The sequence below is a fragment of the Pituophis catenifer genome, unplaced genomic scaffold (genome assembly GCF_029215685.1).
Source record: "Pituophis catenifer annectens isolate HBS135680 unplaced genomic scaffold, rPitCat1.0.hap2 SCAF_336, whole genome shotgun sequence".
NCBI lineage: Eukaryota > Metazoa > Chordata > Lepidosauria > Squamata > Colubridae > Pituophis > Pituophis catenifer.
Window position 1 is genome coordinate 1 of NW_027257216.1, and position 15,988 is coordinate 15,988.

A 15,988-nucleotide genomic window follows, 5' to 3' on the forward strand; every position below is an offset into this window, starting at 1 on the left:
GGGATCCAGTGGGCTCTTCTGATGCAGGGCTGGCTCCATACCTTTGAGCATGGAAGGATACTCATTGGAGTAGAAAGGTAAGTTGGCATGCTTGGACACGGAAAGAAAGAGTTTCTGGGTAGCAGGACGCAAGACGAGCATGAAACAATAATGAAGATAGATTAAATTTGTGGCTTAGGAATGCAAAGATGTGCACTGGGAGAGAGATAAGATGGAATCTCTTATCATTTATGGAGTCCAAAATAAATGTCCAGGACTTCCAAAAAACAGCATTTTAGAGAGAATGCTGAAGCATCATCTGAAACACTCCACTTGTTCTGAGGCATACTTGGAATTTTAGATCAAAGGCAGATATGGAATTTGGAGTGAATATTCTGAGTGCACTGACAAAATGGCTGCTATTGTATATATAGCAATAGCATTTAGACTTATATACCGCTTCATAGTGCTTTTACAGCCCTCTCTAAGCTGTAAAGTCAGCTTAGAGTCAGCCTATTTCCCCCAACAATTTGGGTCCTCATTTTATCCACCTTGGAAGGATGGAAGACTGAGTCAACCTGAAGGAAGGAAGGAAGGAAGGAAGGAAGGAAGGAAGGAAGGAAGGAAGGAAGGAAGGAAGGAAGGAAGGAAAGAAGGAGGGAGGGAGGGAGGGAGGGAGGGAGGAAGGGAGGGAGGGAGAGGGAAGGAAGGAAGGAAGGAAGGAAGGAAGGAAGGAAGGAAGGAAGGAAGGAAGGAAGGACAATAACACTTAGACTTAGACAATAGCATTTAGATTTATATACCACTTCACAGTGTTTTACAGCCCTCTCTAAGTGGTTTACAGAGTCAGCCTAATGCCCCCAACAATCTGAGTCCCCATTTTACCCACCTCAGAAGGATGGAAGGCTGAGTCAACCTTGAGCCTGGTGAGATCTGAATACCAATTGCAGGCAGCCGGCAGTCAGCAGAAGTAGCCTGCAGTACTGCACTCTAACCACTGTGCCATCATGGTGCTTATGTTATTAATAATGAGCTAGCCTTTTAGGATTGTTCTGATTTACTTTTCTGATTGCCTGAATACTTTCCAGCAAAAAAGAAAAAGAAAAAAGAATAGAATGGTGATTTTCCATGATTTAGAAATTCATCTTCTCTTGATACAGCCTCATTGGACGACCTAAAAGTCTAGGTTAGGGACAGTTCATAGTGGACAAAATCTATCCATGTCATCCCCAAGGGTCAGGGTCAGGGTCAGGGGTGGGTTCTACTTACCTTTACTACCGGTTCGCAATGGGATCGCGCATGCATGCGCAGATCATCGATGATGACATCCGGGACGGTGGGCGGAGCCTCCTGCCGGTTTTATTACCAGTTCTTGCAAACCGGTCTGAACCGGGAGCAATCCACCACTGGTCAGGGGTGAAATTCAGCAGGTTCTGACAGGTTTTGGAGAACCAGTAGTGGAAATTTTGAGTAGTTTGGAGAACTGGTAAATACCACCTCTGGCTGGCCCCAGAGTAGGGTAGGAATGGAGATTTTGCAATATCCTTCCTCCAAGAGTGGGGAGGGAATGGGGATTTTGCAGTATCCTTCCCCTGGAGTAGGGTGGGAATGGAGATTTTGCAGTATCCTTCCTCTGCTATGCCCACTAAGCCACACCATACCCACCAAGCCACGCCCACAGAACTGGTAGTAAAAAAAATTGAATTCCGCTACTGCCAAGGGTCAACCGTGACTCCAAGGGTACATAATCTAACCTCAGGTATCATTTTTTGTAGCCATGTCTCACTGCTGGCTCATGGGATCAAGTGCAATTCCAAGACGCTCAGTGTTGTGTTGCCTCTGTAGCCTTCTCTGACTTCCCCATCTCTTCCTTCTCCTCTCAGCCTGATTAATGCAGATTTCTGCGTGGGTTCTGTTTGTATCGCCTTTGGTGCCATTTTGGGCAAAGTCAGCCCCGTCCAGCTGCTCATTATGACACTGTTTCAAGTGACCCTCTTCTCCGTCAATGAATATATCCTGCTTGATCTGCTCCATGTAAGGCTCTTCATCTTGCTTTCAAACATTCAGAGATGCTTCCCTGTCTTAATTCCAAATTTTGTGACAAAGATTCCTTGTGTCAGCCCTGAAGATCCAACGGAAAAAGATGGCTCCCAGGCCTGACAGGAAGCCATCTTTTTCATTGGATCATCAGGCCTGACACCTTATGTATTTGGTTATTATCACTTACCATCCTGAGTAACTCTCTGCAGATGCAAGACAAAGAGGACAATGGTTTAAGTTTAAGGGTATGTTTTACTGTGGTGGAATGTAATCTGGATTCCCAGGAGGGAGGGGCTACATTCCAAAGAACAAAAAGGCAATGAAGTTCGGAAAGTTTGGTCAGAAGGAAGAGGTTTAAAACAGCCCCCTCCTTAGCGATTCTCACTTATAGGTCTAGAGATGAAGAACAATAAAGGAAACTACTCGGAAGTAACTCCATCTATAGTTCTTGGTTCTTGGGACCTGACACAAACTTCCTTCAGTTCAAGGCCTACTCTAAGCTTTTCAGGGCTGGGCGTGAGGGACATTTCTTTAAGCAAACATCCTCATACCAGACTATTATTGGAACAAGAGATTGGTGACGCCAATCCTCCTGCCCCATAAAGATCATCTTCTTCTAGATCATCATACCACACTGACAGGAGGAAGAGGCTCAGAAATTTGAAATTTTGGTATGTCTTGCATCTGATGCATACAGTCACTTGAAATCTTTTGGAATGGATTCGTGACATAGTTTTTCTAAATTTTGACAGAGATTTTATACCTTGGAGCAGAGGTGGGTTTCAGCAGGTTCTGACCAGTTCTGGAGAACCGGTAGCAGAAATTTTGAGTGGTTCGGAGAACTGGTAAATACCACCTCTGACTGGCCCCACCTCCATTTATTCTCTGCCTCCCAAGTCCCAGTTGATTGGGAGGAAATGAAGATTTTGCAGTAATTTTCCCCTGGAGTGGGGTGGGAATGGAGATTTTGCAGCATCCTTCCCCTGCCACGCCCACCAAGCCATGCCATACTCACCAAGCCATGCCCACAGAACCAGTAGTAAAAAATTTTGAATCCTACCACTGCCTTGGAGGTATACAATTGAGGGAGAAAATCCTAAATGTGGCTTACTAGCTATATTTTTTTTATACCCTTGCTATAACACATCTTTACCCAAGTAAGTGCTCTCTAGATTCATTCCTTTACAATTCCCAAAATCTCCCACCAGCATATCTAAGAAAGCAGGTTGGAATTTTGCAGTCCAAATGCAACTAGAGAGGTCTCCAGATTGGGGAGATTAATTTAGCAACATTTGCTGAAACCCCCTGCCGAACCTCCTAGGTATCCAATGAAAATCTTAACAATTATACATGCACCAGAATAGCATTTGCTAAGACTTCAGATTTTCTTCAGCTTTCAGAAGGGTGGCAAAAAGAGACAGGACTTTCTGGGTGATGGCTCCTCTGGTAAGAGAAGCTTGCTTGGTTTCCACCATGTTACTTTATCCATTGTCTTGGATGACCGCTCTTTCAGGCTTCTAAAACATCAAGAGCTGTCGTTTTATTTGCTACGCTTCACATTTCATCCCGACAGTTCTTTTTGATGTTGGGTATATATTCTATTTTTGAGGGAACAGATGGAGCTGTTGTGTTCTTTCACTTGGATTTGTGTTGACTTTATTAATCTTGTATTTTATTATCACTAGATAATAAGTTACTGTGCCTTCCTTAATGCCCAGAAGTTACTGGTTACTGGTAACCAGTAACCAGTATGATCATGTTACTACCATGTTACTGGTCAAGGTAGCACTTTATGGGAGACCATTATATTACAGTCTCCTCTCATGCCCACTATGTAAGTGAGAGGAGAACCAAATTAGGAAGGGATCAGAGCCCATTGCTGGTTTCTTATCCATGACGCACAAGATGCAAGACTTGGAATGTGGTTGCACAAGTAGGGCACACTTTGATTGAACGTACATAAAAAGCCCCTGAGAGGAACAGATTAGCCATCAGATAAGGGGATTGAATGAGATTGTGGCTTGAGGGTCTGAATCGAAAAGCAGACTTAAAATAATATTACCAGCACTGTGGAATGCAGGGCAGAGCTCCTTGACTTCAGCTCCACATGTTCTTTTTGCAAGCAAAGGAGCTTCTCGTCTGGTAAATTCATACAGTTTGTCTTCTGCTCTCATTCAGACCAGAGGGACAAGACGCTTGAATAAATACGACATCCCAAATTATTCTTCCACCCATTGTAAAACCAGCGATAAGAGTTGTATCCTCTGAAGGGCAAAGTAGTTACAACTCCATTCTTGGCACTAGCAATCGCATGCATTTTTTTCCCCCAATGTTTCATCTTTGTGTTTGTTAGAATTTTTTTTTTTTATCTCATTGTTCAGCCAGAAGGACTCCTGGGGTATCTTTCAGATAAGATAGTCCTTGCCTGCTGGTTTACAACTTAAAAGATCTCACACCAAAGTAAAAAGAGAGAGAAGGGAGGAAAGCCAACAGAACAGGGGTGCTATTCAGCAGGTTCTGTCAGGTTCTGGAGAACTGGTAGAGGAAATTTTGAGTAGTTCGGAGAACTGGCAAATATCACCTCTGGCTGGCTTCAGAGTAGGGTAGGAATGGAGATTTTACAATATCCTTCCCCCAAGAGTGGGGAGTAAATGAAGATTTTGCAGTATCCTTCCCCTGGAGTGGGGTGGGAATGGAGATTTTGCAGTATCCTTCCCCTGTCACGCCCACCAAGCCACACCTACCAAGCCACACCATGCCCACCAAGCCACGCCCACAGAGCCGGTAGTAAAAAAATTGAATCCCACCACCGCAACAGCAGCTATGATACTACCATGGTCCGTGCTATGGATTGTGTAACTAAGCAACACGAAAAGTCTGCTACTTGTTCTTTGTCAAGAATCTACTTTCTTGCATATGAGTAGCAGTGAAAGCAGTTCCAGAACGTTTCCTGAGTACAGGTGAAGGGAGGCTAAATTAGAGATATCGTCTGGCTGAAGATCCAGAAGGCCATGTCTCTGGAGATTCTCAATCATCCAAGTCATGGTTGTCCCACAGGTGCTTTTCAAAAGATAATTGGTCTTTCTTGATTTTTTTTTCCTTGAAAACATGTACCTTCTTATCCAAGAAGCTTCCCCAGTTCTGAACTTCACTGAAGGAGCTTCTTGAATGACAAGCAAAACGTTTTCAAGGGAATCAAAAACAACAACTAAGAAACCCAAGGGAAAGAGAGTCCGGTTGCTTTGAAAAGCATTTTTTTTTGGGGGGGGGACATCCAGAAATAGAATTTTGAGATGCCCAAAGGCACAAATGTTCTATTTAGTTTGTTAAGCAACTGGGTTCAAGTTTCATTTGTGATATGCTGATTCTCTGTAGAATAAACCAATTATTTCTGGGTAGGCTTCAACCTCTTTTATATCGGTTACTGCAGGTGAAAGATGCTGGAGGATCCATGACCATACATACATTTGGTGCTTACTTTGGCCTAACGGTGACCTCTATTTTGTACCGGCCCAACCTCGAGCAGACCAAAGACAAGCAGGAATCTGTTTACCATTCAGATCTTTTTGCCATGATCGGTGAGTTGTGGTTCCTCCTCTCTCTCTGTTAGGCAGGAGATCCTTCGCTTTCTGAGACAAATAGTCAGGAACAGTGAAAAAGAGGCTTCAGGCTACTGACGAAGAGGCCTTTTCTCTTACCTTTATTTCTGTTTAAAGTAGCCCAAGGTACTTAAAGTGCTCAAGGTGAAGGTACTTAAAGTGGAAAATATTGTGAAAGGATTGTAGGACTTTGAGCCTTTAATCCACCGTGCACAAAGCTGCCCCTTCATCACATCTCGGAAAAGCAGGAAAAGATATGCTTGGCATGTCATTGTTTTGGAAATCTTAAAACCTCTTTCGATCCTTACGATCACACTGAAAGGAATGTAGAAGTTTCTTGATGAGCTCTTTTCTAAACCAGCGGTCACCAACTGGTGGTCTGTGGACCACTGCTGGTCTGCGAGAAAATTTTGGTGGTCCACAGAAAAATTATTTGCATTTTTTTATATTGCACTAAATCAGGGGTCCTCAAACTACAGCTCCTTGGCCGGATATATGCAGTGAACATTTGTGTTGCTGCAGAGAGTCTCCCCCTTCGGGGTCTTTTTGTCCAGGTCGGTGGGGGCAGAAATTCCGACTTGGGGTCTGCTTCGGCCTCCTGTTGCCGGGCTTTGGGAGAAGGCTGGAGGGAAATGCTGCTGGTGGCGAAGAGCCGGAGGGCCTTGTTCCAGTGGGACTGCCTCATGGCCTGGAATTGGCTGACCATCTCAGCCGGCTGAGCCTTCAGGTGCCGGTACCTGGCCTTACATTCCCGCAGGTCTTCCCTCTGTGTCAGAGGCAATTAGCCTCTGGGGTAATTGCCTGGATCGTGGCATTTTCCTTGTGTATACCTTTGAAAAATAAAACCGGAATACATCTTCTAATTAAAACTCATATTTATTGTAAAGAAGAAAATAAAACATCTTACTGATCTAAAATAATTAAATTGTTACATTTTGATAAAGTTCCTACCGACTACATCTCTGCAGTCGGACTTCTCTTGGCAGGAGAACAAAGAAAAGGGTGAAGTAGAAAGAAAGAATGCGGACATACGTAGTATCAGTTACTGATAAGAAATTTTGGCAAGCTACGGAAAGTCTGACAGTCTAGAAATAATGAGCTCAGCTGGTAAATACAAAAAACGCAGTGACACTCTGCCGGGAAATCCTAGGCTCATAGTCCTCAGTGAGGTGCTTCTGCTGAGCCTCCTTCTCAGCCAGATCCAATTTGAACTGAGCCAGCTGTTTTGCCAACTCTTTCTCATGGTGGCTGCTTAGCTCCAACAACTGCTTCCTGTTGGGGCCCTAAGAAGTCTGGGCAGGTAGGCAAGAAGTGGCTGGGAGAGGAGGGGCGAGTAGAGACTAACGAGGCGCCCCTCGACATGACATTGAGTTGGCCACACCCACCTAGTCACATGACCACCTAACCACGCCCACCCAGCCGGTCATTAGGCAGATCGTATTAGCGGTCCGCTGGATTTAAAATTATGAATTTAGTAATCCCTGAGGTCCGAAATGTTGGTCACCCCTGTTCTAAACTGCCCATTTACTGATCTGCGAACATCTCATTAAATTAGGGAGCTTGCTTTTCTGGTTTTGTTATTTCAACCTCAAGGTCCTATTTTGGATGTTGTTGTTTTTTTAAACAATGCACACTAAATAGACCTGGAAGTATTTCTGTACAAGAAACCAGTAAATATGCTGTTATACAGATCAATATTAGTGATTGATTAGTAAGGTTATTTTTCCTGCCCAGTCTCTAGTTGGGCTAGAGCAGGGGTCTGCAACCTTAAACACTCAAAAGAGCCATTTGGACCCGTTTCCCACAGAAAAGAAAACACCGGGAGCCACAAAAACCCTTCCCGTGCCTGACTATTTCTTGAGCCACCACAAAACTAGCAAATGTAGTTGAATTAAACATTCTGTTTTCTTCTGAAATTTTTCTCTTCTTGGATTTATCCTTGGTTGACCTACCGGTGGTTGAAAAGCTCAATAAATTGCGTGCCGGCAGGTGTTGCACATTGGCATATTTTGAGTGACAGGGACCTGCAACAGAGGGGTGAAAGAGCCACATGTGGCTCCAGAGCCGCAGGTTGCTGACCCCTGGGCTAGAGGGCTTCTCAGAGGCTTACGTTCATCCCTCATGCTTTATCCAGAAGAGTGAGCTGCCTGCAGTTCCTGGTCCATCCTTATAAAAAGCCAGTTCTTAAACTACCATTGCAGGAACCTTGTTTCTATGGATGTATTGGCCCAGCTTTAACTCAGCCATTTCCAATCACGGGGATGCACAGCACCGAGCTGCCATCAACACCTATTGTTCCCTTGCTGCTTGTGTCCTCACTTCTGTGGCCTTCTCCAGTCTCTTGCAAAAGAAGGGAAGGTTGAACATGGTGAGTAAGGTCGGGCAAGATGTCATGCCTTTCTCTTATCTTTCACAAGGTTTCATGGAATACCTTACTACAGGGCAGTGGTGGGTTCCTCCTGGTTCAGCCCAGTTCTCCCGAGCCTGTAGCGGTGACGATATGACATCACCGAACCGGTTCTGCCCCCCGCCCCCCCACTTCCCCCCCGCATTATTCTTACCTTTTATTTGGCCCCACCCCCAATCTATTGCTGCCTCCTGAGTCCCAGCTGATGGCTAGAGGGAAAAAAAACTGTTTAAACTCTTGCCGCGGGGCTTCAAAGGGCCGCCCTACAGCTGATCAGTGTTAAAAGAAAACAAATGAGTAGACCAGTGCCTGCAAAAATACATGATAGATCAGTGCCTGCAAAAAATAAATGGGTAGATCAGTACAGCTCTGCAAGCAGTTCAAAGCCTGGTAGACCAGTACCTCTGCTAAATCCTAAAGAATTGTCACATGACCATCAAGCCACACCCACAAAATAAGCCACGCCCACAGAACCAGTAATAAAATTTTTTAGAACCCACCCCAAGGGGGGGGGGGGCTGCTTGTGTGTCTACTCACCTACCTGCTTGCCTGCAAATCAATCAATCAAGCAAGCAAGCATTAAAAATGGTGTCATGACTTTCTGTTATCTTGTACAAAGTTTCATGGAACCCCCACCACAAGGGTGCGTGTATCTCTCTCTCTCTCTTTCTTCCTTCCTTCCTTCCTTCCTTCCTTCCTTCCTTCCTTCCTTCCTTCCTTCCTTCCTTCCTTCCTTGTCTTTCTTTTTTCTTTCTCTCTCTCTCTTTCTCTCTCTCACTTTCTTTCTTTCCCTTCCTTCCTTCTCTCCTTCCTTTCTTTCTCCCTTCCTTCCTTCCTTCCTTCCTCTCCCTCCCCTTTCCTTCTTTTTCTTTCTCTCTCTCTCTTGTTCTTTCTTTCTCTTTTTCTCTTTCTTTCCTTCTTTCTCTTTCTTTGTTTCACTTTCTTTCCTTCCTTCCTTCCTTCCTTCCTTCCTTCCTTCCTTCCTTCTGTCTTTCTTTTTTCTTTCTCTCTCTCTTTCTCTTTCTCTCTTTCTTTCTTTCCCTTCCTTCCCTCCTTCCTTTCTTTCTCCCTTCCTTTCTTCCTTCCTCTCCCTCCCTCCCTCCCTCCTTTCTTTTTCTTTCTTTCTCTCTCTTGTTCTTTCTTTCTCTTTCTCTTTCTTTCCTTCTTTCTCTTTCTTTCTTTCTCTTTCTTTCTTTCTTTCTTTCTTTCTTTCTTTCTTTCTTTCTTTCTTTCTTTCTTTCTTTCTTTCTTTCTTTCCTCCCCTCTCTCCCCCTTCTTTTTCCTTCCTCCTTCCTCCTTCTTCCTTCCTCCTCCACAATAGGTCAGAAAAGCCATTGTGCTAATCATACCAAGACTGCACTTTTAAAAGACTATTGCATTGTGTCAAAAAGGAGGTGAAAATGACCCTTGAGGGAAAAAAAAAAAAAAGAATACATAAAGTAGAAAATCAGGAATTAAAATTGCTGTGTCTTCACAGGTCCATATTCAAAATGCTACCCTGGCCGGCGGTGTGGCCGTAGGAACCTCTGCTGAAATGATGCTCACCCCATATGGTGCCCTCATTGTGGGCTTCCTCTGTGGCATTGTGACGACCATCGGATACGTCTACATCACAGTAAGAGCATTTCTGAATGCACCAAAGCTTCCTTGAGCTTTGATGGAAGGACCAAGCCGCAAAAAAGTGGAGATGTTACTTCTTTACATTACATTACATTGTTGTGGCAATTTCCTCTCTGCAGTGCTCACTTTTTGTCCTTCCTTCCTTTCTTCTAGCCTTTCCTAGATGCCAAGCTACATATCCAAGACACCTGTGGCGTCCACAACCTTCACGGAATGCCAGGTTTAATTGGAGGCATCGTGGGGGCCGTCACTGCTGCCGCTGCTACAGAAGGAGTCTATGGAAAGAAAGGGTGAGGTGCTTTGGGACGTCTGTGTAGGGCAGGGGTGTGAAACACAAGGCCCGTGGCAAGAAAGGTCGTAAAATGGGGCAAAACTCACTTAACAAAACGTCTCACTTAACAACAGAAATGCTGGGCTCAGTTGTGGTCGTAAGTGGAGGACGACCTTTATCGCTCCAATACACCTATCGGTATTCAACTAGGGTGGGAGAATATATGTATATGTGTCGTTGCTTTTTTTCTTTTCTTTTCTAATGTACGTTTTTAAAAAGTTTTGTCTAGCTTTATTTTGTTTTGTAAGATTTTTTTTCTTTTCTTTTTCTTTTTTTTTTTTTTGTTCCTTTGGAGTTTCTATTTTAACTTTCTGAATAAAATAAAATAAAAAAAAGTATTGGGGAAAAAATTGGACGCTTGGCAACCCTCATGTATTTACACCAGTTACAGTACTATGCCCCAAAATTATGGGGATGACCATTGGTGACCTTCCCAGCAACTCTCACTTTAGAATAGAGTAGAGTAGAGTAGAGTAGAGTAGAATAGAATAGAATAGAATAGAATAGAATAGAATAGAATAGAATAGAATAGAATAGAATAGAATAGAATAGAATAGAATTAGTAGAGTAGAGTAGAGTAAAGTAGAGTAGAGTAGAATAGAATAGAATTGAATTAGTAGAGTAGAGTAGAGTAGAGTAGAGTAGAATAGAATAGAATAGAATAGAATAGAATAGAATAGAATAGAATAGAATAGAATAGAATAGAATAGAATAGAATAGAATTCTTTATTGGCCAAGTGTGATTGGACACACAAGGAATTTGTCTTTGGTGCATATGCTCTCAGTGTACATAAAAAGACAAGATACATTCATCAAGAATCATAAGGTACAACACTTAAATGATTGTCATAGGGTACAAATAAGCAATCAAATCATACTAGGAAACAATCAATATAAATCATAAGGATCAGGGGTGGGTTCTACTTGCCTTTACTACCGGTTTGCAATGGGATAGCGCGCCGAGCTTTTGCGCATGTGCAGATCATCTATGATGACATCTGGGTGGTTGGGCGGAGCTTCCCCCGCCCGGTTTTACTACCGGTTTGCAAGAACCGGACCAAACCAGGGGCAACCCACCACTGATAACGATACAAGCAACAAAGTTACAGTCATGCAGTCATAAGTGGAAGGAGATGGGTGGTAGGAATGATGAGAAGATTAATAGTAATAGTAATGCAGACTTAGTGAATAGTTCGACAGTGTTGAAAGAATTATTTGTTTAGCAGACACAACTGTCCTTGTGTCTAGTTGTTCTGGTGTGCAGTGCTCTATAGCGTCGTTTTGAGGGTAGGAGTTGAAACAGTTTATGTCCAGGATGCAAGGGGTCTGTAGATATTTTCACAGCCCTCTTTTTGACTCATGCAGTATACAGGTCCTCAATGGAAGGCAGGTTGGTAGCCATTGTTTTTTCTGCAGTTCTAATTATCCTCTGAAGTCAGTGTCTGTCTTGTTGGGTTGCAGAACCAAACCAGACAGTTATAGAGGTGCAGATGACAGACTCAGTAATTCCTCTGTAGAACTTTGAGGGAAAACAAGATGGATGGTGATGAACCAAAAAGAACTTGGGACTACAATTGTCTTTGATATGGAGAGAAATCTTCACGTTCCTCTCTTTTCCACTTCACTTCACTCTCACAGGCTCATCAACATGTTTGGCTTCACCGGAGAATATCGGGATCGAACACCCAGTATCCAAGGAGGATTCCAAGCAGCTGGCATTGCAGTATCACTAGCTATGGCTTTGGTAGGAGGAGCTATTGTAGGTCAGTGGAAGAAGTGGTGACATGATAGCAGTATTTCAGTATTTGAGGGATCGTCACAAAAATGGGATGCGGTGGCTCGGTGGCTAAGACGCTGAGCTTGTCGATCGAAAGGTCGGCATGTCAGCAGTTCGAATCCCTAGTGCCACGTAATGGGGTGAGCTCCCTTTACTTGTCCCAGCTTCTGCCAACCTAGCAGTTCGAAAGCATGTAAAAAATGCAAGTAGAAAAACAGGGACCACCTTTGGTGGGAAGGTATCAGCGTTCCGTGCACCTTCTGCGTTTAGTCATGCCGGCCACATGACCACGGAGATGTCTTCGGACAGCGCTGGCTCTTCGGCTTTGTAACAGAGATGAGCACCGCCCCCTAGAGTCGGGAATGACTAGCACATATGTGCAAGGGGAACCTTTACCTTTACTTTACCTTTACACAAAGAAGAGGGGGTCAGCTTGTTTGTCAAAGCACCAGAGGGCAGGACAAGAAATAATGGATGGAAACTAATCAAGGAGAGAAGCATCCTGGAATTAAGGAGACTCAGTGCCGAAAAGGTTGGCCAATATAGGATCTCCTGCTCAAGGAGAGGGTCAGACAAAAAGATCTCCAGGGTCCCTTCCAAATCCTATTCTGTATTCCGATGCCAGCCTTTCTGTATTTTCTCTCCTGCTTGAAGGTAGAAATGGAGTCTTTCTCTGGATCACGTAATTCGAGGCAAAGCCAAGATTTAAATTTAGGTGAAAACTAACCAAGGAGAGATGCAACCTAGAACTAAGGAGCATTTTCCTGACAGTGAGAACAATTAATCCGTGGAACAGCTTGCCACCAGAAATTGTGGATATTCAATCACTGGAGGTCTTTAAGAAAAGATTGGATAATCATTTATCCAGAATGGTGTAGTGTCTCCTGCTTAAGCAGGGGCTTTATTTATTTATTTTTATTTATTTATTTGTCAAGCATGTATAAGGTAACAGCTATAGGTATAAACATGATTATGAATACATGAAATGGATACAAATGAATGGGGGACATTAGGACAGGGACGGAAGACACGCTGGTGCGCTTATGCACGCCCCTTACAGGCCTCTTAGGAATGGGGTGAGGTCAACAGTAGATAATCTAAGGTTAAAATTTAGGGGGGGTTGAGGATGTAACAACAGAGTCAGGTAGTGCATTCCAGGCATTGACCACTCTGTTGCTGAAGTCCTATTTTCTGCAATCGAGTTTGGAGCGGTTTACCTTAAGTTTGTATCTATTGTGTGCTCGTGTATTGTTGTGGTTGAAGCTGAAGTAATCATTGACAGGTAAGGACATTGTAGCAGATAATTTTGTGTACTACTCTTAGGTCAGACCGAAGGCGGCATAGTTCTAAATTGTCTAATCCCAAAATTTCAAGCCTGGTGGCATAAGGTATTCTGTTGCGAGCAAAGGAATATAGGACTCTTCTCATGAAATATCTCTGGACTCAATTATATTAATGTCCGATATGCAGTGCGGGTTCTAGACAGATGAGCTGTAGTCGAGAATTGGTCTAGCAAAGGTTTTGTATGCCCTAGTTTGCAGTACAATATTACCGGAGAAGAAGCTACGCAAGATTAGGTTAACTACTCTTAATGCCTTTTTGGCAATGTTGTTGCAGTGAGTTATGGCACTTAGATCATTTGAGATGAGTACTCTAAGGTCCTTGACAGAGTGAGGGTCGTCTACGAGGTCATATCCGCCCAGCTTGTATTTTGTGTTCTGATTTTTTTTGCCAATGTGTAAAAAATTGTTAGGCTAGAAGACCTCCAGGGTCCCTCCCAATCCTATTATCCTATGTTCTAAGTGAAAAATCCTCATGAAGAACAGCTGTTTTTCTTAACAGTGTGCCAGTAAGAGGTGAAATCTCTGCCTATTCATCTATCTCTAATTTTCTATGACTCAACCCCATGTCCAAGTCTCTGATGTTTCCCTGCTGCCATCTTCTGGCTTGTTAAGGTTTGGTTAAAAAAAATAAATAAATAGAAAAGTAAAATCATTTTCCCTCTGATCTCAACTATTGTAGACAGATATGGAAAAATCCTGCCATTTTCCTGCAATTATAGGAAGTATTTCTTTCATGTTTCCAGTTGTGCAGCTCTTTCAAATTTTGGACGTCAAACTTAAAGAGTAATTTCCCCCCCCCAGTTCTCGTGAATTGTGTGTAACTTGGTGGATGTTTTCCCCCAACATATTTTTTCTTTTCTTTTGTGATTCGTGCCATAGTACAGAGTGCTTTCTCAGTTGAAAAGAAAAAAAGAAAATTTAAAATTAAAATGCACTGTAAGTGAATTTAGCACCTGGTTTTTCTTTCCCGAAGGTGGCATTTTGAAACTGCCCTTCTTTGGTGACCCTACAGATGAAAACTGCTTTGAAGATAATGTCTATTGGGAAGTAAGTGGATTAGACTTGGATTAATTAAATTAATCCAGATTGTGGAAGAAGCTCCCTCTGTCAAATCTGCACCAATGATTTATTCCATGGTCCTGGAAGTAACTTCCTAACTTCGTTCCTTCTCTCATTCACATATCCATCCTCCCTTCCTTCTCCCTCCCTCCCTCCCTCCCTCCCTCCCTCCCTCCCTCCCTCCCTCCCTCCCTAACTTCCTTCCTTACTTCTCTCATTCCCATATCCTTCCTTCCTTCCTTCCTCCCTCCCTGCCTCCCTTCCTAACTTCTTTCTTTCCTAACTTCCTTCCTTCTCTCCTTCTCATATCTTCCCTCCCTCCCTCCCTCCCTCCCTCCCTAACTTCCTTCCTTACTTCTCTCATTCCTATATCCTCCCTCCCTCCCTGCCTCCCTTCCTAACTTCTTTCTTTCCTAACTTCCTTCCTAACTTCCTTCCTTCTCTTCTTCTCACATCTTCCCTCCCTCCCTCCCTTCCTAACTTCCTTCCTTCTCTCCTTCCCATATCCATCCTCCCTTTTGTCTGTCTGTCTATCTGCCTGCATGTCTAATATGCCTCTCTCTCTCTCTTCTCTCCTGCCTACATCTATCTAACATCTGTCTGTCTGCCTATCTGCCTATCTCTCTCTGCCTGTCTATCTCTCTATCTCTCATCTGTCTATCTATCTATCTATCTATCTATCTATCTATCTATCTATCTATCATCTATCTATCTCCTCTCATCTATCTATCTATCTCCTATCATCCATCTATCTATCTATCTATCTATCTATCTATCTATCTATCTATCTATCTATCTATCTATCTATCTATCTATCTATTAATCTATCTATCTATCTATCTATCTATCTATCTATCTATCTATCTATCTATCTATCTATCTATCTATCATCTATCTCTATCTAACAAACTCTCTTCTATCTATCTATCTATCTATCTATCTATCTATCTATCTATCTATCTATCTATCTATCTATCTATCATCTATCCATCCATCCAATCTATCATCTACCTATCTGCCTGCCTGCCTCCCTCCCTCTCTCTCTCCCATCCATCCATTCATCTAATTCTAATCTATCTGATATACTGTATGAGGAGAGATATTCTGCCACTAGGTGACACTATTGCCTGCCAAATAACAAGCTGGTGGCTTATCAGCTTTGCCCAACATACATGCCCTCCAGGCGTGTTGGATTCTAACTCCCATCCCTCTCAGCCACCTAGCTGTGTGCCACAGACACCACCGTAATCCAGATATCTGGACAGTGCTGCACCTTCAAGTGCATAAAAGCAATCAATGCAGGAAGAGGGATTTTTTTTTTTTAAAAAAAGAGGTGATTCTGACTCACCCTGCATTCTGCCATCCTTCCAAAGGTCCCTGGCGATGAAGAGAGCAACCTTTACTGCCTGCATGACTCCAATGCTAAGCCTGTGATTAACCCTTAACCTGGGACATTAACAGCCGAAGGGTAAGACAGCCAACTCTTTCACATGCCATCTTATTTCTTCTTCTTTTTTTTAATATTACGGTATGGCGCAGACCCGATCAGGTTCTCCAAGGGTATTAAAGTCCAAATGAAACCAATGCACAAATATCTTGTACCACTCACTTGTCAAAAATTATATATACTTTCAATGGAAAAGCGTTTTTTTAAAAATTTATAAGGCAGACTTCCAGCATCCTTCCTGATATTCTTTAGTGCCTGGCTGATTTTCATAATGCAAACATTCATCATCATCATCATCATCATTTAACAACACTATAATCCATTGTGGGGTGGAATCTGGGCAACTGAATGGAACTAGCAGAGTGTTTACTGGCCGGATGCCCTTC

The 15,988-nt window shown here is 43.1% G+C and overlaps 1 protein-coding gene across 1 annotated transcript; it reads left to right on the forward strand.

The window, feature by feature from the left end:
- Positions 1-3: 3 nt before the first annotated feature.
- On the forward strand, positions 4-15,600 carry LOC139326918 (ammonium transporter Rh type C-like; the record flags this gene model as incomplete). The annotated part of the gene is made up of 9 exons (XM_070956654.1): positions 4-77; positions 1,863-2,013; positions 5,450-5,597; positions 7,820-7,986; positions 9,503-9,640; positions 9,799-9,935; positions 11,615-11,739; positions 14,070-14,143; positions 15,529-15,600. Coding segments are annotated over 9 exons (1,086 nt in total), but the record flags the coding sequence as incomplete, so codon positions are not given.
- Positions 15,601-15,988: the final 388 nt, after the last annotated feature.